The sequence below is a fragment of the Elephas maximus genome, chromosome X, assembly GCF_024166365.1.
Source record: "Elephas maximus indicus isolate mEleMax1 chromosome X, mEleMax1 primary haplotype, whole genome shotgun sequence".
Taxonomy (NCBI): domain Eukaryota; kingdom Metazoa; phylum Chordata; class Mammalia; order Proboscidea; family Elephantidae; genus Elephas; species Elephas maximus.
Genome location: NC_064846.1, coordinates 107,586,907 through 107,609,282, shown reverse-complemented (window position 1 = coordinate 107,609,282; position 22,376 = coordinate 107,586,907). Strand labels below are relative to the sequence as shown.

Below are 22,376 nucleotides of genomic sequence, written 5' to 3'. Positions count from 1 at the left end.
GCTATGTAACCCTAGCTGCTCTCCCCTTAATGTGACACCAGGCTCCCCCTCTCCTTCCTGTATTCCCCGCATCCATTCAACCAGCTCCTGTCCCCCTCTGCCTTCTCATCTCGCCTCCAGACAGAAGCTGCCAACATAGTCTCATGTGTCTACTTGAGCCAAGAAGCTCACTCCTCATCAGTATCATTTTCTATCCCATAGTCCAGTCCAATCCCTGTCTGAAGAGTTGGCTTTGGAAATGGTTCCTGTCTTGGGCTAACAGAAGGTCTGGGGACCATGACCTCTGGGGTCCTTCTAGTCTCAGTCAGACCATTAAGCCTGGTCTTTTTACCAGAATTTGAAGTCTATATCCCACTGCTCTCCTGCTCCTTTAGGGATTCTCTGTTGTGTTCCCTGTCAGGGCAGTCATTGGTGGTAGCCAGGCACCATCTAGTTTTTCTGGTCTCAGGCTGATGTAGTCTGATTTATGTGGCCCTTTCTGTCTCTTGGGCTCATAATTACACTGTGTTTTTGGTGTTCCTCATTCTCCTTTGTTCCATGTGGGTTGAGACCAATTGATGCATCTTAGATAGCTGCTTGTTAGCATTTAAGACCCCAGACACCACTCACCAAAGTGGGATGCAGAATGTTTTCTTAATACATTTTGTTATGCCAATTGACCTAGATGTCCCCTGACACCCTGGCCCCCAAGCCCCCGTCCCTGCTACTCTGACCTTTGAAACGTTTGGTTGTATTCAGGAAACTTCTTAGCTTTTGTTTTAGTCCAGTTGTGCTGACTTGCCTTATGTTGTTCGTTGTCTTTCCCTTTACCTAAAATAGTTCCTATCTACTATCTAATTAGTGGATATCCCTCTCCCTCCCACCCCACCTTCGTAACTATCAAAGAATATTTTCTTCTGTGTTGAAACTTTTGCTTGAGTTCTTATAATAGTGGTCTCATACAATATTTGTCCTTTTGCAACTGACTAATTTCACTCAGCATAATGCCTTCCAGATTCTTCCATGTTATGTTTCATGGATTCATCACTGTTCTTAATCATTGGGTAGTATTTCCATTATGTGAATATACCATAATTTATTTATCCATTCATCTGTTGATGGGCACCTTGGTTGCTTCCATCTTATTGCTATTGTAAACAGTGGTGCAGTGAACATGGGTATGCATATATCTATTCATGTGAGGGCTCTTATTTCTCTAGCATATATTCCAAGGAGTGGGATTTCTTGATCTTATGATACTTCTATTTCTAGCTTTTTAAGGAAGCCCCAAATGGATTTCCAAAGTGGTGGTACCATTGTACATTCCCACCAGCAGTGTATAAGTGTTCCAGTCTCTCCACAATCTTTCCAACATTTATTATTTTGTGATTTATGGACTAATGCTAGCCTTGTTGGGGTGAGATGGTATCATACTGTAGTTATGATTTGCATTTCTCTAATGACTAATGATCGTGAGCATTTCCTCATGTATCTGTTAGCTGCCTGAATGTCTTCTTTAGTGAAGTGTCTGTTCATTTTTTAATTGGGTTATTTGTCTTTTTGTTGTTGAGTTGTTGCAGCATCATGTGCATTTTAGAGATCAGATGTTGACTGGATTTGTCGTGGCCAAAAACTTTTTCCCAGTCTGTAGGTAGTCTTTATACTCTTGATGAAATCTTTGGATGAGGATAAGTGTTTCATTGTTAGGAGCTCCAGGTTACCTAGTTTCTCTTCTGGTGTTTGTGCATTGTTAGTAATGTTTTGTATACTGTTTATACCATGTATTAGGACTCCTAGCGTTGTTCCTATTTTTTCTTCCATGATCTTTATTGTTTTAGATTTTATATTTAGGTCTTTGATCCATTTTGAGTTAGTTTTTGTGCATGGTGTGAAGTATGGGTCTTGTTTCATTTTTTTGCAGATGGATATTCAGATATGCCAGCACTATTTGTTAAGGAGACTGTCTTTTCCCCGTTTAACAGACTTTAGGCCATTGTCAAATATCAGCTGCTCATATGTGGACAGATTTATGTCTGGATTCTCAATTCTCTTCCATTGATCTATGTGTCTATTGTTGTACCAGTACCAGGCTGTTTTGACTACTGTGGTGGTGTAAGCCAAAAAAACCAAACCCGTTGCCATTGATTCTCATAGTGACCCTGTAGAACAGAGTAGAATGCCTCATAGAGTTTCCAAGGAGCGACTGGTGGATTCAAACTGCCAACCCTTTGGTTAGCAGCCGTAGCACTTAACCACTATACCACCAGGGTTTCCATGGTGGTATTATAGTTTCTAAAATCAGGTAATGCGAGGCCTCCCACTTTGTTCTTCTTTTTCAGTAATGCTTTACTTATCCAGGGCCTCTTCCCCTTCCATATGAAGTTGGTGATTTGTTTCTCCATCTCATTAAAAAATGTCATTCAAGTTTGGATCGGGATCTCATTGTATCTATAGATTGGGATGAATAGACATTTTCACAATGTTGAGTCTTCCTATCCATGAACAAGCTGTGTTTTTCCACTTATGTAGGCCTCTTTTGTTTTCTTGCAGTATTGTAGCTTTCTTTTGTATAGGTCTTTTATGTCTCTGGTAAGATTTATTCCTAAGTATTTTATCTTCTTGGGGGCTATTGTAAATGGTATTGATTTGGTGATTTCTTCTTTTATGTTCTCTTTGTTGGTGTACAGGAATCCAACTGATTTTTGTTACGTTTATCATCTATCTTGATACTCTGCTGAACTCTTCTATTAGTTTCAGTAGTTTTCTTGGGGATTATTTAGGGTTTTCTGTGTATAAGATCATGTCATCTGCAAATAGGAATACTTTTACATCTTCCTTACCAATTCAGATGCCCTTTATTTCTTTGTCTAGCCTAATTGCTCTGGCCAGGACCTCCACCACCATGTCGAATAAGAGCAGTGATAAAGGGCATCCTTGTCTAGTTCCAGTTCTCAAGGCAATGCTTTCAGACTCTCTCCATTTAGGATGATGTTGGCCATTGGCTTTGTATAAATGCCCCTTTATTATGTTGAGGAATTTCCCTCCTATTCTTATTTTACTGAGACTTTTTATCATGAATGGGTGTTGGACTTTGTCAAATGCCTTTTGTGCATCAATTGATAAGGTCATGTGGTTCTTGTCTTTTATTTATAGGATGAATCATATTGTGTTTCTAATGTTAAATCAGCCCTGCATACCTGGTATGAATCCCACTTGGTCATGGTGAATTATTTTTTTGATATGTTATTTGACTTTCTTAGTGAGAATTTTTTTCAGGACTTTTGCATCTAAGTTCATGAGGCATACTGGTCTGTAATTTTCTTTTTTTGTGGTGTTTTAACCTGGTTTTTGTATCAGGAATATGCTGGTTTCATAGAATGAGTTTGGGAGTATTCCATGCTTTTCTATGCTCTCAAATACCTTTGCTAGTAGTGGTATTAACTCTTCTCTGAAACTTTGGTAGAATTCTCCAGTTAAGCCATCAGGACCAGGGCTTTTTTTGTTGTGAGTTTTTAAATTATCTTTTCAAACCCTTCTTTTGTTATGGGTTTATTTAATTGTTCTACTTCTGTTTGCATTAGTTTAGGTACGTAGTGTGTTTATAGAAGTTTGTCCATTTCCTCTAGATTTTCATTAGAGTACAATTTTTCGTAGTAATCTGATATGATTCTTTTAATTTCAGTTGGGTCTGTTGTGATATCACCCATCTCATTTCTTATTCGGGTTGTATGTGTCATCTCCTGTCTTTCTTTTTCAGACTGGCCAATGCTTTATTGATTTTTTAAAAATCTTTTCAAAGAACCTTTTTTTTTTGGTCTTGTTACCACTTTCAGTTGTTTTTCTGTTCTCTATCACATTTAATTCTGCTCTAATTTTTATTATTTGCTTTCTTCTGATGCTGAGGTTTTCTTTTATTGCTCTCTATTTGTTCAAGTTGTAGGGATAATTCTTTGATTTTGGCCCTTTCTTCTTTTTGTATGTGTGCATTTATTGATATAAATGGACCTCTGAGCACTGCTTTAGCTGTGTCCCAAAAGTTCTGATAGGAAGTGTTTTCATTCTCATTGGATTCTATGAATTTTATTCCATCCTTAATTTCTTCTATAAACCAGTCGTTTTTGAGCAGGGGATTGTTCAGTTTCCAAGTGTTTGATTTCTTTACCCTGCTTTTTCTGTTATTGATTTCTACTATTATAGCTTTATGGTCAGAGAAGAATGCTTTGTAACATTTTGATGTTTTGGATTCTGTTAAGACTTGCTTTATGACCAAATATGTGGTCTATCCTAGAGAATGTTCCATGTGCACTAGAAAAGAAAGTATACTTGGTTGCTGTTGGGTGGAGTGTCCTGTATATGTCTATGAGGTCAAGTTGGTTGATTGTGGCATTTAGATCTTCTGTGTCTTTATTGAGCTTCCTTCTGGATGTTCTGTCCTTTACCGAAAGTGGTGTGTTGAAGTCTCGTACTATTATTGTGGAACTGTCTCGCTTTCAATGTAATAGAGTTTTTTTTTTTTTTATGCATCTTGAAATCCTGTCCTTGGGTTCATAAATGTTTAATATGGTTATATCCTCCTGGTATATTGTCCCTTTAGTCATTATATAGTGTCCTTCCTTATCCTCTGTGGTGGATTTAGGTTTAAAGTCTATTTTGTCAGATATTAATATTACCACTTCTGCTCTTGTTTGATTGTTGTTTGCTTCATATATTTTTTCCATCCTTTGAGTTTTAGTTTGTTTGTGTCTTTTTAAGTCTAAGGTATGTCTCTTGTAGGCAGGATATATAGATGGATCGTATTTTTTTAATCCGTTCTGCCACTCCCTGTCTCTTTACTCCCTTTACTTTCAGCATAATTATGGATAGGTATGAGTTTAGTGCTGTCATTTTGATGTCTTTTTTGTGTGTGTTGTTGACAGTTTCTTTTTTCAACTTAATTTTTTCTGCTGAGTAGTTTTTCTTTATATATTGTCTTTCCCTCTTTTTCATTGTTCTTAATTTTGTTTTTGCTGAGTCTTTATGTTTTTACTTTATTTTGATGTGTAGGATTGTTAGTCTCCTTAGTGGTTACCTTTATATTTACCCCTATTTTTCTAAGTTTAAACCTACCTTTTATCTCTTTATATGGCATGACTACTTCTCCAGATGAAAGATCTATGACTGCAGCTTTAGTCCCTCTATATTGATTTAATGTTGTCATTTTTTACATAAAGACATCACCATCTCCCTGTATTGAGCATTGTTTTTATCTTAATTTATTTTTATGATTTGCCTATCTGGGTTGACATCTGGTTGCTTTGTCCCGTATTCCAGTCTTGGTTTGTTATCTGATGTTATTGATTTTCTAACCAGAGAGCTGCTTTTAGTATTTTTTTTATTATTATTATTGTGCTTTAAGTGAATGTTTATAAATCAAGTCAGTCTCTCACACAAAAACTTATATACACCTTGCTACATACTCCCAATTACTCTCCCCTTAATGAGACAGCCCGCTCTCTGCCTCCACTCTCTCTTTTTGTGTCCATTTCATTAGCTTCTAAACCCCTCTACTCTCTCATCTCCCCTCTAGGCAGGAGATGTCAACACAGTCTCAAGTGTCCACCTGATCCAAGAAGCTCACTCCTAACCAACATCCCTCTTTAACCCATTGTCCAGTCCAATCCATGTCTGAAGAGTTGGCTTCAGGAATGGTTCCTGTCCTGGGCCAACAGAAGGTCTGTGGGCCATGATCAACGGACTCCTTGTAGTCTCAGTCAGACCATTAAGTCTGGTCCTTTTATGAGAATTTGGGGTCTGCATCCCACTGCTCTCCTGCTCCCTCAGGGGTTCTCTGTTGTGTTCCCTGTCAGGGCAGTCATCGGTTGTAGCCGGGCACCATCTAGTTGTTCTGGTCTCAGGCTGATGTAGTCTTTGGTTCATGTGGTCCTTTCTGTCTCAGGCTCATAATTACCTTTTGTCCTTGGTATTCTTCATTCTCCTTTGATCCAGGTGGGTTGAGACCAATTGATGCATCATAGATGGCTGCTTGCTAGCGTTTAAGACGCCAGATGCCACTCTTCAATGTGGGATGCAGAATGTTTTCTTAATAGATTTTTTTTATCCCAATTGACATAGATGTCCCCTGAATCCATGGTCCCCAAACCCTTGCCCCTGCTACACTGGCCTTCGAAGCATTCAGTTTATTCAGGAAATTTCTTTGCTTTTGGTTTAGTTTAGTTGTACTGACCTCCCCTGTATAGCGTGTTGTCTTTCTCTTCACCTAAAGTAGTTCTTATCTACTACCTCATTACTGAATACCCCTCTCCCATCCTCCCTCCCTCCTCCTTCTCATAACCACAAAAGAATGTATTCTTCCCTGTTTGAACTATTCCTCAAGTTCTTATAATAGTGGTCTTAAACAATTTTTGTCCTTTTACAACTGACTAATTTCACTCAGCATAATGTCTTCCAGGTTCCTCCATGTTTTGAAATCTTTCACAGATTCCTCACTGATCTTTATCGATGTGTAGTATTCCATTGTGTGACTATACCATAATTTATTTATCCATTCATCCGTTGATGGGCACCTTGGTTGCTTCCATCTTTTTGCTATTGTAAACAGTGCTGCAATAAACATGGGTGTGCATATATCTGTTCATGTAAAGGCTCTTATTTCTCTAGGATATATTCCAAGGAGTGGGATTGCTGGATCCTACTGCTAGTTCTATTTCTAGATTTTCAAGGAAGCACCAAATCGATTTCCAAAGTGGTTGTACCATTTTACATTCCCATCAGCAATGTACAAGTGTTCCAACCTCTCCAGAGCCTCTCTAACATTTATTATTTTGTGTTTTTTGGATTAATGCCAGCCTTGTTGAAGTGAGATGAAATCTCATTGTAGTTTTGATTTGCATCTCTCTAACGGCTAATGATCTTGAACATTTCCTCATGTACCTGTTAGATTCCTGAATGTCTTCTTTTCTTTTAATAATTTTTATTGTGCTTTAAGTGAAAGTTTACAAATCAAGTCAGTCTGTCACATGTAAGCTTATATACACCTTACTACATACTCCCATTTATTCCCCGCTCCCTACTTCCGGTCTCTCCTTTCGTGACCCTTTTGCCAGTTTCTAACCCTCTCTACCCTCCCCTCTCCCCTTCCTGAATGTCTTCTTTAGTGAAGTGTCTATTCATATATTTTGCCCATTTTTAAATTGGGCTAGTTGTCTTTTTGTAGTTGAGTTTTTGCAGTATAATGTACATTTTAGAGATTAGGTGCTGATCGGAAATGTCACATCTAAAAACTTTTTCCCTGTCTCTTGGTAATCTTTTTACTCTTTTGGTGAAGTCTTTGGATGAACATAGCTGTTTGATTTTTAGGACATCCCAGTTATCTAGTTTTTCTTCTGCATTCTTAATAATGTTTTGTATATTGTTTATGCCTTGTATTAGGGCTCCTAGTGTTCTCCATATTTTTTCTTCCATGATCTTTATTGTTTCAGATTTTATATTTAGGTCTTTGATCCATTTTGAGCTCTTTTTTGTGCGTGGAGTGAGGTATGGGTCTTGTTTCATTTTATTGCAGTTGGATATCCAGTTGTGCCAGCACCATTTGTTAAAAAGACTGTCTTTTCCCCATTAACTGTTTTGGAGCCTTTGTCAAATATCAACTGCTCATATGTGGATGGATTTATGTCTGGATTCTCAATTCTGTTCCATTGGTCTATGTATCTGTTGTTGTACCAGTACCAGGCTGTTTTGACTAATGTGGTGGTATAATAGGCTCTAAAATCAGGTAAAGTAAGGCCTCCCAATTTGTTCTTCCTTTTCAGTAATGCCTTATTTATCCGGGGCCTCTTTCCCTTCCATATGAAGTTGGTGATTTCTTTCTCCATCTCATTAAAGAATGTCGTTGGGATTTGGATTGGAATTGCATTGTATGTATAGATGGCTTTTGGTAGAATAGACATTTTTACTATGTTAAGTCTTCCTATCCATGAGCAAGGTATGTTTTTCCACTTATGTAAGTCTCTTTTGGTTTCTTGCAGAAGTGTACTGTAGTTTTTTTTGTATAAGTCTTTTACATTTCTGGTAAGATTTATTCCTAAGTATTTTATCTTCTTGGGGACCAGTGCAAATGGCATTGGTTTGGCAATTTCCTCTTCTATGTTCTTTTTGTTGGTGTAGAGGAATCCAACTGATTTTTGTATGTTTATCTTGTATCCCGATACTCTGCTGAACTCTTCTATTCGTTTCAGTAGTTTTCTTGAGGAATCCTTAGGGTTTTCTGTGTATAAGATCATGTCATCTGCAAATAGAAATACTTCGACTTCTTCCTTGCCAATCTGGATGCCCTTTATTTCTGTATCTAGCCTAATTGCTCTGGCTAGGACCTGCACCACAATGTTGAATAAGAGTGGTGATAAAGGGCATCCTTGTCTGGTACCCGATCTCAATGGGAATGCTTTCAGGCTCTCTCCATTTAGGGTGATGTTGGCTGTTGGCTTTGTATAAATGTCCTTTATTATGTTGAGAAATTTTCCTTCTATTCCTATTTTGCTGAGAGTATTTCTCATGAATGGGTGTTGAACTTTGTTAAATGTCTTTTCTGCATCAATTGATAAAATCATGTGATTCTTGTCTTTTGTTTTATTTATGTGGTGGATTACATTAATTGTTTTTCTAATGTTGAACCATCCCTGCATACCCAGTATGAATCCCACTTGGTCATGGTGGATTATTTTTTTGATATGTTGTTGAATTCTATTGGCTAGAATTTTTTTGAGGATCTTTGCATCTACATTCATGAGGGATATAGGTCTATAATTTTCTTGTGGTGTCTTTACCTGGTTTTGGTATCAGGGATATGGTGGCTTCATAGAATGAGTTTGGTAGTATTCCGTCCTTTTCTATGCTCTGAAATACCTTTAGTAGTAGTGGTGTTAACTCCTCTCTGAAAGTTTGGTAGAACTCTTCAGTGAAGCTGTCTGGATAAGGTCTTTTATTTGTTGGGAGTTTTTTGATTACCTTTTCAATCTCTTATTTTGTTATGGGTCTATTTATTTGTTCTACCTCTTTTCGTGTTAGTTTAGGTAGGTAGTGTGTTTCTAGGAATTCATCCATTTCTTGTAGATTTTCAAATTTGTTAGGGTAAATTTTTTCGTAGTAATCAAATATGATTCTTTTAGTTTCAGTTGGGTCTGTTGTAATATCACCAATCTCATTTCTTATTTGGGTTATTTGCTTCCTCTCCTGTTTTTCTTCTGTCAGTTTGCCCAGTGGCTTATCAATTTTGTTGATTTTTTTCAAAAAACCAGCTTTTGGGGAGAGGGGGGCCAAGATGGCAGACTAGGTAGACGCTACCTCGGATCCCTTTTGCAACAAAGACTCAGAAAAACAGGTGAATCGATTACATGCGTAACAATCTACGAACTCTGAACAACAAACACAGATTTAGAGAGGGAAAACAACCAAATATGGGGAAGCAGCGACTGTTTTCGGAGCCTGGAGCCAGCGTCCCAGTCAGCGGATTTTCTGGAAAAACTACTTTCCCAGTGATGGCTCGGAGACAGCAGTCCATATCAAACCACATAAAGAAGCAGACCATGACAGCTTCTACAACCCCCCAAACAAAAGAATCAAAATCTTTCCCAAATGAAGATACAATCCTGGAATTATCAGATACAGAATATAAAAAACTAATTTACAGAATGCTTCAAGACATCAGAAACGAAATAAGGCAAACTGCAGAAAAAGCCAAGGAACACACTGATAAAACAGTTGAACTCAAAAAGATTATTCAAGAACATAGTGGAAAAAATAATAAGTTGCAAGAATCCATAGAGAGACAGCATGTAGAAATCCAAAAGATTAACAATAAAATTACAGAATTAGACAACGCAATAGGAAATCAGAGGAGCAGACTCGAGCAATTAGAATGCAGAGTGGGAAATCTGGAGGAACAGGGAATTAACACCAACATAGCTGGAAAAAAATCAGATAAAAGAATTAAAAAAAATGAAGAAACCCTAAGAATCATGTGGGACTCTATCAAGAAGGATAACTTGCGTGTGATTGGAGTCCCAGAACAGGGAGGGAGGACAGAAGACACGGACAAAATAGTTGAAGATCTCCTGACAGAAAACTTCCCTGACATCATGAAAGACGAAAGGATATCTATCCAAGATGCTCATGGAACCCCGTTTAAGATTGATCCAAAAAGAAAAACACCAAGACATATTATCATCAAACTTACCAAAACCAAAGATAAAGAGAAAATTTTAAAAGCAGCCAGGGAGAAAAGAAAGATCTCCTTCAATGGAGAATCAATAAGAATAAGTTCAGACTACTCAGCAGAAACCATGCAGGCAAGAAGGCAATGGGATGACATATACAGAGCACTGAAGGAGAAAAACTGCCAGCCAAGGATCATATATCCAGCAAAACTCTCTCTGAAATATGAAGGTGAAATTAAGATATTTACAGATAAACACAAGCTTAGAGAATTTGCAAAAACCAAACCAAAGCTACAAGAAATACTAAAGGATATTGTTTGGTCAGAAAACCAATAATATCAGATACCAGCACAACACAAGGTCACAGAACAGAACATCCTGATATCAACTCAAATAGGGAAATCACAAAAACAAATTAAGATTAATTAAAAAAAAATGCTCATAACAGGGAATCACTGAAGTCAATACGTAAAAGATCACAATAATCAAAAACAGGGACTAAATACAGGTGGCATAGAACTGCCATATGGAGAGTGATACAAGGCGATATAGAACAATACAAGTCAGGATTTTACTTAGAAAAATAGGGGTAAATAATAAGGTAAACACAAAGAGGTATAACAACTCCATAACTCAAGATAAAAGCCAAGAAAAATGTAACGACTCAACAAACATAAAGTCAAACACTACGAAAATGAGGATCTCACAATTCACTAAGAAAAACGTCTCAGCACAAAAAAGTATGTGGGAAAATGAAATTGTCAAGAACACACATAAGAAGGCATCAAAATGACAACACTAAACACTTATTTATCTATACTTACGCTGAAAGTAAATGGACTAAATGCACCAATAAAGAGACAGAGAGTCTCGGACGGGATAAAGAAACACGATCCGTCTATATGCTGCCTACAAGAGACACACCTTAGACTTAGAGACACAAACAAACTAAAACTCAAAGGATGGAAAAAAAATATATCAAGCAAACAATAAGCAAAAAAGAGGAGGAGCAGCAATATTAATTTCTGACAAAATAGACTTTAGACTTAAATCCACCACAAAGGATAAAGAAGGACACTACATAATGATAAAAGAGACAATTGATCAGGAAGACATAACCATATTAAACATTTATGCACCCAATGACAGGGCTGGAAGATACATAAATCAAATTTTAACAGAACTAAAAAGTGAGATAGACACCTCCACAATTATAGTAGGAGACTTCAACACACCACTTTCAGAGAAGGACAGGACATCCAGTAAGAAGCTCAATAGAGACACGGAAGACCTAATTACAACAATCAACCAACTTGACCTCATTGACTTATACAGAACTCTCCACCCAACTGCTGCAAAGTATACTTTTTTTTTCTAGCGCACATGGAACATTCTCTAGAATAGACCACATATTAGGTCATAAAACAAACCTTTGCAGAATCCAAAACATCGAAATATTACAAAGCATCTTCTCAGACCACAAGGCAATAAAACTAGAAATTAATAACAGAAAAACTAGGGAAAGAAATCAAATACTTGGAAACTGAACAATACCCTCCTGAAAAAAGACTGGGTTATAGAAGACATCAAGGAGGGAATAAGGAAATTCATAGAATGCAACGAGAATGAAAATACTTCCTATCAAAACCTCTGGGACACAGCAAAAGCAGTGCTCAGAGGCCAATTTATATCGATAAATGCACACATACAAAAAGAAGAAAGAGCCAAAATCAGAGAACTGTCCCTACAACTTAAACAAATAGAAAGTGAGCAACAAAAGAATCCATCAGGCACCAGAAGAAAACAAATAATAAAAATTAGAGCTCAACTAAATGAATTAGAGAACAGAAGAACAATTGAAAGAATTAACAAAGCCAAAAGCTGGTTCTTTGAAAAAATTAACAAAATTGATAAACCATTGGCTAGACTGACTAAAGTAATACAGGAAAGGAAACAAATAACCCGAATAAGAAACGAGAAGGGCCACATCACAACAGACCCAACTGAAATTAAAAGAATCATATCAGATTATTACGAAAAATTGTACTCTAACAAATTTGCAAACCTAGAAGAAATGGATGAGTTCCTGGAAAAACACTACCTACCTAAACTAACACAATCAGAAGTAGAACAACTAAATAGACCCATAACAAAAAAAGAGATTGAAACGGTAATCAAAAAACTCCCCCCAAAAAAAAGCCCTGGCCTGGACGGCTTCACTGCAGAGTTCTAGCAAACTTTCAGAGAAGAGTTAACACCACTAGTACCAAAGGTATTTCAAACCATAGAAAATGACGGAATACTTCCCAACTCATTCTATGAAGCCACCATCTCCCTGATACCAAAACCAGGTAAAGACATCACAAAAAAAGAAAATTACAGACCTATATCCCTCATGAACATAGATGCAAAAATCCTCAACAAAATTCAAGCCAATAGAATTCAACAACATATCAAAAAAATAATTCACCACAATCAAGTGGGATTTATACCAGGTATGCAAGGCTGGTTTAATATCAGAAAAACCATTTCTGTAATCCATCACATAAATAAAACAAAAGACAAAAACCACATGAACTTATCAATTGATGCAAAAAAGGCATTTGACAAAGTCCAACACCCATTTATGATAAAAACTCTCACCAAAATAGGAATTGAAGGAAAATTCCTCAACATAATAAAGGGCATGTATGCAAAGTCAACAGCAGACATCACTCTAAATGGAGAGAGCCTGAAAGCATTTCCCTTGAGAACGGGAACCAGACAAGGATGCCCTTCATCACCGCTCTTATTCAACATCGTGCTAGAAGTCCTAGCCAGGGCAATTAGGCTAGACAAAGAAATAAAGGGCATCCGGATTGGCAAGGAGGAAGTAAAATTATCTCTATTTGCAGATGACATGATCTTATACACAGAAAACCCTAAGGAATCCTCCAGAAAACTACTGAAACTAATAGAAGAGTTTGGCCGCGTCTCAGGTTATAAGATAAACATACAAAAATCACTTGGATTCCTCTACATCAACAAAAAGAACATCGAAGAGGAAATCACCAAATCAATACCATTCACAGTAGCCCCCAAGAAGATAAAATACTTAGGAATAAATCTTACCAAGGATGTAAAAGGCCTATACAAAGAAAACTACAAAGCTCTACTACAAGAAATTCAAAAGGACATACTTAAGTGGAAAAACATACCTTGCTCATGGATAGGAAGACTTAACATAGTAAAAATGTCTATTCTACCAAAAGCCATCTATACATACAATGCACTTCCAATCCAAATTCCAATGTCATTTTTTAAGGTGATAGAGAAACAAATCACCAATTTCATATGGAAGGGAAAGAAGCCTCGGATAAGCAAAGCATTACTGAAAAAGAAGAAGAAAGTGGGAGGCCTCACTCTACCTGATTTCAGAAGCTATTATACAGCCACAGTAGTCAAAACAGCCTGGTACTGGTACAACAACAGACACATAGACCAATGGAACAGAATTGAGAACCCAGATATAAATCCATCCACGTATGAGCAGGTGATATTTGACAAAGGCCCAGTGTCAGTTAATTGGGGAAAAGATAGTCTTTTTAACAAATGGTGCTGGCATAACTGGATATCCATTTGCAGAAAAATGAAACAGGACCCATACCTCACACCATGCACAAAAACTAACTCCAAGTGGATCGAAGACCTAAACATAAAGACTAAAACGATAAAGATCATGGAAGAAAAAATAGGGACAATGTTAGGAGCCCTAATACAAGGCATAAACAGAATCCAAAACATTACCAAAAATGACAAAGAGAAACCAGATAACTGGAAGCTCCTAAAAATCAAACACCTATGCTCATCTAAAGACTTCACCAAAAGAGTAAAAAGACCACCTACAGATTGGGAAAGAATTTTCAGCTATCACATCTCCCCGCAGCGCCTGATCTCTAAAATCTACACGATTCTGTTAAAAGTCAACCACAAAAAGACAAACAACCCAATCCAGAAGTGGGCAAAGGATATGAAGACACACTTCACTAAAAAAGATATTCAGGCAGCTAACAGATACATGAGAAAATGCTCTCGATCATTAGCCATTAGAGAAATGCAGATTAAAACTACGATGAGATTCCATCTCACTCCAACAAGGGTGGCATCAATCGAAAAACCACAAAATAATAAATGTTGGAGAGGCTGTGGAGAGATTGGAACTTTTATATACTGCTGGTGGGAATGTCAAATGGTACAACCACTTTGGAAATCTATCTGGCGTTATCTTAAACAGTTAGAAATGGAACTACCATACAACGCAGAAATCCCACTCCTCGGAATATACCCTAGAGAAACAAGAGCCTTCACACAAACAGATATATGCACACCCATGTTTATTGCAGCTCTGTTTACAATAGCAAAAAGCTGGAAGCAACCAAGGTGTCCATCAACGGATGAATGTTTCAATAAATTGTGGTATATTCACACAATGGAATACTACGCATCGATAAAGAACAGTGACGAATCTGTGAAACATTTCATAACGTGGAGGAACTTGGAAGGCATTATGCTGAGCGAAATCAGTCAGAGGCAAAAGGACAAATATTGTATATGACCACTATTATAAGATCTTGAGAAATAGTATAAAGTGAGAAGAACACATACTTTTGTGGTTACGAGGGGGGGAGGGAGGGAGGGAGGGAGAGGGTTTTTTACTGATTAATTAGTAGATAAGAACTGCTTAGGGAAGGACAACACTCAATACATGGAAGGTCAGCTCAACTGGACTGTACTGGACCAAAAGCAAAGAAGTTTCCAGGATAAACTGAATACTTCAAAGGTCAGCGGAGCAAGGGCTGGGGTTTGGGAACCATGGTTTAAGGGGACTTCTAAGTCAATTGGCAAAATAATTCTATTATGAAAAGATTCTGCATCCCACTTTGAAATGTGGCGTCTGGTGTCTTAAATGCTAACAAGCGGCCATCTAAGATGCATCAATTGGTCTCAACCCACCTGGAGCAAAGGAGAATGAAGGACACCAAGCTCACATGACAACTAAGAGCCCAAGAGACAGAAAGGGCCACATGAACCAGAGACCTACATTATCCTGAGACCAGAAGAACTCTTTGGTGCCCGGCCACAATCGATGACTGCCCTGACAGGGAGCACAATAGAGAAGCCCTGAGGGAGCAGGAGATCAGTGGGATGCAGACCCCAAATTCTCATAAAAAGACCATACTTAATGGTCTGGCTGTGACTAGAGGAATCCCGGCGGCGGGTCATGGTCCCCAAACCTTCTGTTGGCACAGTACGGGAACCATCCCCGAAGACAACTCATCCGACATGAAAGGGACTGGACAGTGGATGGGAGAGAGACGCTGATGAAGAGTGAGCTAATTATATCAGATGGACACTTGAGACTGTGTTGGCATCTCCTGTCTGGAGGGGGGATGGGAGGATAGAGAGAGTTGGAGGCTGGCAAAGTTTTCATGAAAGGAGAGACTGGAAGGGCTGACTCATTAGGGGGAGAGCAAGTGGGAGTAAGGAGTAAGATGTATATTAACTTATATGTGACAGACTGACTTGATTTGTAAACGTTCACTTGAAGCTCAATAAAAGTTAATTAAAAAAAACAACTTTTGGTCTCATTAATTCTTTCAATTGTTTTTCTGTTTTCTATTTCATTTTGTTCAGCTCTAATTTTTATTATTTGTTTTCTTCTGGTGCCTGTGGGTTTCGTTTGTTGCTGTCTTTCTATTTGTTTATGTTGCAGGGATAATTCTATGATTTTGGCCCTTTCTTCTTTTTGTATGTGCACATTTATTGTGGCCTCTGAGCACTGCTTTTGCGTGTCCCAAAGGTTCTGATAGGAGGTGTTTTCATTCTCATTGAATTCTATGAATTTCTTTATTCCATCCTTAATGTCTTCTATAATCCAGTGTTTTCTGACCAGGGTGTTATTCAGTTTCCCAGTGTTTGATTTCTTTTCCCTGCTTTTCCTGTTATCGATTTCCACTTTTATGGCCCTATGGTCAGAGAAGATGCTTTGTAATATTTCAATGTTTTGGATTCTGCTAAGGCTTGCTTTATGAACTAATATGTGGTCTGTTCTAGAGAATGTTCCATGTGCACTAGAAAAGAAAGTAGATTTGGTTGCTGTTGAGTGGAGTGTTCTGTATATGTCTATGAGGTCAGGTTGGTTGATTGTGGCATTTAAATCTTCTGTATCTTTATTGAGCTTCTTTCTAGATATCCTATCCTTCACGGAAAGTGGTGTGTTGTAGTCTCCTACTATTATTGTGGAGCTGTCTATCTCACTTTTCAACACGGATAGAGTTTGTTTTGTATCTTGCAGCCCTCTCATAAACCCAAAATATTTAATATGGTTATATCTTGGTGTATTGTCCCTTTAATCACTATATAGTGTCCTTCCTTGTCCTTTATGATGGTTTTAAATTTAAAGTCTATTTTGTCAAAAATTAATATTGCCACTCCTACTCTTTTTTTTTTTTAAGTGTCCACCTGATATAATTAGCTCACTCTTCATCAGCATCTCTCTCCTACCCACTGTTCAGTCCCTTTCATGTCTGATGAGTTGTCTTCGGGGATGGTTGCTCTCCTGTGCCGACAGAAGGTCTGGGGAGCATGGCCGCCGGGATTCCTCTAGTCTCAGTCAGACCATTAAGTATGGTCTTTTTATGAGAATTTGGGGTCTGCATCCCACTGATCTCCTGTTCCCTCAGGAGTTCTCTGTTGTGCTCCCTGTCAGGGCAGTCATCGGTTGTGGCCGGGCACCAACTAGTTCTTCTGGTCTCAGGATAATGTAGGTCTCTGGTTCATGTGGCCCTTTCTGTCTCTTGGGCTCCTAGTTGTCGTGTGACCTTGGTGTTCTTCATTTTCCTTTGCTCCAGGTGGGTTGAGACCAATTGATGCATCTTAGATGGCCGCTTGTTAGCATTTAAGACCCCAGACGCCACATTTCAAAGTGGGATGCAGAATGTTTTCATAATAGAATTATTTTGCCAATTGACTTAGAAGTCCCCTCAAACCATGTTCCCCAGACCCCCGCCCCTGCTCCGCTGACCTTTGAAGCATTCGTTTTATCCCAGAAACTTCTTTGCTTTTGGTCCAGTCCAATTGAGCTTACCTTGCATGTATTGAGTGTTGTCTTTCCCTTCACCCAAAGCAGTTCTCATCTACTGTCCTACTCTTTTTTGATTGTTGTTTGCTTGATATATATTTTTTCCATCCTTTGAGTTTTTGTTTGTTTGTGTCTCTAAGTTTATGGTGTGTCTCTTGTAGGTAGCATATAGACAGATCTAGTTTTTCAATCCATTCTGGCACTCTCTGTCTCTTTGTTGGTGCATTTAGTCCATTCGCATTCAGGGTAGTTATGGATAGGTATGAATTTAGTGCTGTCATTTTGATGTCTTTTTTTGTGTGTTGTTGACTGTTTCTTTTTCCCACTTAATTTTATGTGCTGAGTAGATTATCTTTATATATTGTCCTTTCCTCATATTTGTTTTTGCTGATTTCGTTTCTGCTGAGTCTCTATTTTTTTCTTGTATTTTATTTTGATGAGTAGGATAGTTTGTTTCCTTTGTGATTACCTTATTATTTCCCTCTAGTTTTCTAAATTTAAACCTTACTTTTATTTCTTTGTATATCACCATATCTACCTCTCCAGGTGTATGATTACATTTCTTAGTCCCTCTTTATTATTTTAATGCTGTCTTCTTTATATAATAACATTGCTGGTGCCCTGTTTTGAGCTTTTTTTTTATATAGCCTTGCTTTGTTTTTTTTTTTTTTTAATTTCCCTGTCTGGCCTGACTTCTGGTTGCTCTGTCCAGTGTTTTAGTCTTGGGTTGATACCTGATATTATTGATTTTCTAAGCAAAGAACTCCCTTTGGTATATCTTATAGTTTTGGTTTGGTTGTTACGAATTCCCTATACTTGTGTTTATCTGGAAATGTCTTAATTTCACCTTCATATTTAAGAGACAGTTTTGCTGGATATATGATTCTTGGCAGGCAGTTTTTTCCTTCAGTTTTTTAAGTATGTCATTGCATTACCTTCTTACCTGCATGGTTTCTTTTGATTTGTCGGAGCTTATTTTTATTGGCTCTCCTTTGTAGGTGACTTTTCGTTTACTCCTCACTGTTCTTAGAATTCTCTATCTTTGGTTTTGGCAAGTTTGATTATAATATGTTTTGGTGACTTTCTTTTGGGATTTACCTTGTGTGGGGTTGATGAGCATTTTGAATAGATATCGTTTCATCTCTCATGGTATCAGTTTTCTGCCAACAAATTTTCAAAAATTCTTTCTGTATTTTCTGTTCTCCCTCCATGTTCAGGTTCTCCAATCACTTCTAGGTTATTTCTCTTGACAGAGTCCCACATGATTCTTAAGGTTTCTTCATTTTTTAAAAATTCTTTTATCTAATTCTCCTTCGAATATATTGCTGCCATGTGTATTATCTTCTATGTCACTAATTCTGTCCTCCATTGTCTAATTCTTAAATATTATTGTTAATCTCCTGAATTTTTAATTGCTGTCTCTCTATGGATTCTTGCAGCCTATTAAGTTTTTCATTATGCTCTTGAATAACCTTCTCAATTTCCTCCCCCTGCTTTATCTCTGGTTTCCTTGGCTTGTTCTGCTTTTTGCCTGATCTCTTGAAGAGTCCTGTATATTAATGTTTTGTATTCTACTCCTGGTAATTCCAGGAATATATCTTCACCCTGAAGATTTTTTGACTCTTTGTTTTGGGAGTTTGTTGAAGCGTTCATCGTCTGCTTCTTTATGTGATTTGATATTGACTGTTGTCTCCAAGGCATCTATAAGTTATTGTATTAATTTGTTTTATGTTTGCCTACTGTGTCCTAGCTTCTTGCTGTGTTTTCTTTTGATATACCCAAATAGGCTGCTTGAGTGAGCTAGCTTAATTATTTGCGCCTTTGAAGCTCTAACATCTTGTTACCAGATGGTTAGAGCTGTTACCAAGTATGTGAGCCTAGGAGTCCATTCACTTTTCTCATATTTATCCAGCTCAGGTGTCCAGGTAGTTGATCACTGAGTGTGTGGTGCAGGTGCTCTCCTACAGTCTTAGAGGAGCAGGCGTGATAGACGTGGGCACAGGTATCAGGTTGCAGCAGGAAGTTACACTCTGAGAAAGGCAGGTAGCTGACAACTGTCTCCCAAACATCTGTGAGGAAAGCATGTCCCTGTTCTCTAGAGCAAACAGGTAGGTGGGCTCTGCAGCCGGACCATGGGCACCCAATGCTTTTGGCTATAAGGACTGGGATGCACCACTTATCCTTGGACCCCTGTATCAGGTGGCTAGGTAACATGGGTGGAGCCACCATTCTTCAGGCCCCTGATGTGGGTAGGTGAGGGCCATGTTTAATAGGCAGAGTGGTGTCAAATGTCAAAAACCTGCCTTTCACTGCACAGCTGAAACAGTTGAAGTCAGACCTCAGGTACATACACCATTGCTCAGTGCCACCAAGGGTCTAAGCTGCTAAAATGTACCCCTACAGGTCCATGGGGGTAAAAGGAATTCAGAGTGCATGGACCATTTGTGCCTGGACAAGAGGCACTTCTGTCCTGAGGCCCCGGCTTAGGGGAGCCAGCAGTTTTTTTTCCCCCGTTTGTTAATTTGTTCCTTCTCCAATGCCAGGAGAATGTCTCAGGGCATGCAGCAGTACCTATCTCAGGCCCAGGGAAATCAACAGCCACTGAAGCTGGCTTGGGGGCTAGTGTAGAGGGAGGAGGGATCAGATAAATTGGAGAGAGTTCTTTCTCAAGAGGTGCTATTTGATCTTTGCGGTAAAATATATGAAAGCACTTTTCTTTTGCCAAGAGCTCTGTTCTTCACTAATTCCAGAGATGTGAGTAGACTCTGTGCTGCTAGCTCTCTTTCCGTGAGAGATCATGCCTAGGGGCACTGGTTCCTGCCAGTTCAGGCCCAGCAACTCCTCACCGCTTCTGAACCATCTCTCCCTCTCCCTGCCCCTCAGTCTGATTTCCTAACTTTGCCTTTGATGTTCAGGACTCCTAGCTTGTCATATATATAGTTGGTTCACTTGTTTTTTTGGGTCTTTGTTGTAAGAGGGATCACTGGAAACGTCTAACTACTCCACCATCTTGGCCCCACCTCTGGTTTTTGTTTTTTTAAGAAGAAAAAAAAAAACGACACACACAATGACTTCTTTCCTTCTCTTTTCCCTTCTTCCTCTGAAACTGATGAGTAGACTCACAAGAGCCCTGCTTTTCAATATGAGAACCATGTGTGGCTATTTGAGTTGATTAAAATTAAATAAAATTCCATTTCTCAGTTGCACTAGCCCCATTTTAAGTTCTCAGTAGCCACATGTGTCTAGTGGCTACTGTATTGGACAGGACAGATACAGAAGATTTCTATCATTGCAAAGAATTTATTGGACAGTGCTGCCCTACAGTTTCTTAAGAGGTTTGTGTTGGCATCTTGGGTAGGAGTTCTTTTGGGAGCAGGATTTTACTGTGTCTTGAGAGGCTGTTTAGCATTCCTGGCCAATGTCCATTCCAAGCCAGCAGCACTCTCCCTCGAATCAATCTGACAACTAAAACCTACCCCACATGTTTGCATATACCCCATAAGCAAGCAAAAGTATCCTCACTTGAGACCCATTGTCTTAGAAGAAAGCATCTCCTAACTTTTTGGGGATGGCTTCAGGTTGGCTCTGCCTGGAGAGAGGGAGGCTGGAAAAGATGGCCCTGGCTCAGGGCCTAACTCTGTACTCCATTCTCATTTGCTTCCCTTCTGATGACCTGTTTTCTGCTTCTTGGCACTTACAGGAATAAGACCCTGCAGATGGAGAAGATCAAGGCCCGTTTGAAGTCTGAGTTTGAGGCCCTTGAGTCAGAGGAGAGACACCTGAAGGAATACAAGCAGGAGATGGACCTTCTGCTACAGGAGAAGATGGCCCATGTGGAGGAACTTCGGTTGATTCATGCTGACATCAATGTGGTATGTGGCTGGCTGCCTGGAGGCTACCTCTGGGACCCTTGAGGAAGTGGCAATAGTGAGTACTATGGCCTCTCCTTGAGACGTGGTTGTGGTCAACCAGGGGGTGCAGGCTGTGGTGGAAGAAGACAGGAGTTCTGAGCTCTAGCCCTGGCTTTGTCACTGACTCACTGCATATGAGTGGACCTCATATGCATGGTCCTCACTTTCCCTCTTTAAACTATGAGAGGATCTCAGTAATCTTTAAGGGTGCTTTCAGCTCTAATGTACTGTCCTTCTGGGAGCCTGGGAGTCTAGAGCTAGCCTTGGAGGAAAGCAGAGCAGGCAGCTTCCTCTGGAGTGTAGTTTGAAGGGCTCCAAAGCTCCCAACTAAGGAAAACAAATCATCTCTGCCTACCTACCATAATGGAGCTCCCTCACTAGAGTCTATTCTTTGGAGACTCTTCTAATATGGAAAATAAGCTACTTGCTAAGGTTATAAACTCCACACTTTTGGAGGTATTCAGGTGGAATGTGAATAATCACCTGTCTGGGCTGTTGCATTGGTGATTCTTTCACTTGGAAAGGTTGGAGGTACTGACCTGTGAGGTCCCTTCCAACCCTTAGGACCTATAACCAAACCAAAAAAAAACCAAACCCAGTGCCGTCGAGTCGATTCCAACTCATAGCAACCCTATAGGACAGAGTAGAACTGCCCCATAGAGTTTCCAAGGAGTGCCTGGCGGATTTGAACTGCCGACCCTTTGGTTAGCAGCCATAGCACTTAATCACTACACCACCAGGGTTTCCAGACTTATGACAGTAAGTATTTTTTTACATTTACATTTGAAGGAGCTAAGTTTCTATCCTTGAGAAACTCATTTTTGTGGCAATACTTATTTTCTGATGTCACCAGGCCTAGGATCTTTCTCTCTCTCTCTATGTGTGTGTGTGTCTTAGTCATCTAGTGCTGCCATAACAGAAATACCACAAGTGGATGGCTTTAACAAAGAGAAGTTTATTTTCTCACAGTAAAGTAGGCTAAAAGCCCAAATTCAGGGTGTCAGCTCCAGGAGAAGGCTTTCTCTCTGTCGGCCTTCTCATCAATCTTCCCCCAGACTAGGAGCTTCTCTGCGCAGGGACCCTGGGTCCAAAGGACACGCTCTGCTCCCGGCACTGCTTTCTTGGTGGTATGAGGTCCCCAACTCTCGCTTGCTT

The 22,376-nt window shown here is 39.1% G+C and overlaps 1 protein-coding gene across 2 annotated transcripts in view; it reads left to right on the top strand.

Moving 5' to 3' along the window:
• The window catches only part of ZC4H2 (zinc finger C4H2-type containing), a 64,593-nt gene that overhangs the window by 30,244 nt on the left and 11,973 nt on the right, over nt 1–22,376 (top strand). For both annotated transcript variants that reach the window (XM_049873001.1, XM_049873000.1), the window contains exon 2: nt 21,011–21,182. In XM_049873001.1, coding sequence (XP_049728958.1) covers nt 21,011–21,182 — 172 coding nt within the window. The remainder of the gene's footprint in view (nt 1–21,010; nt 21,183–22,376) is intronic.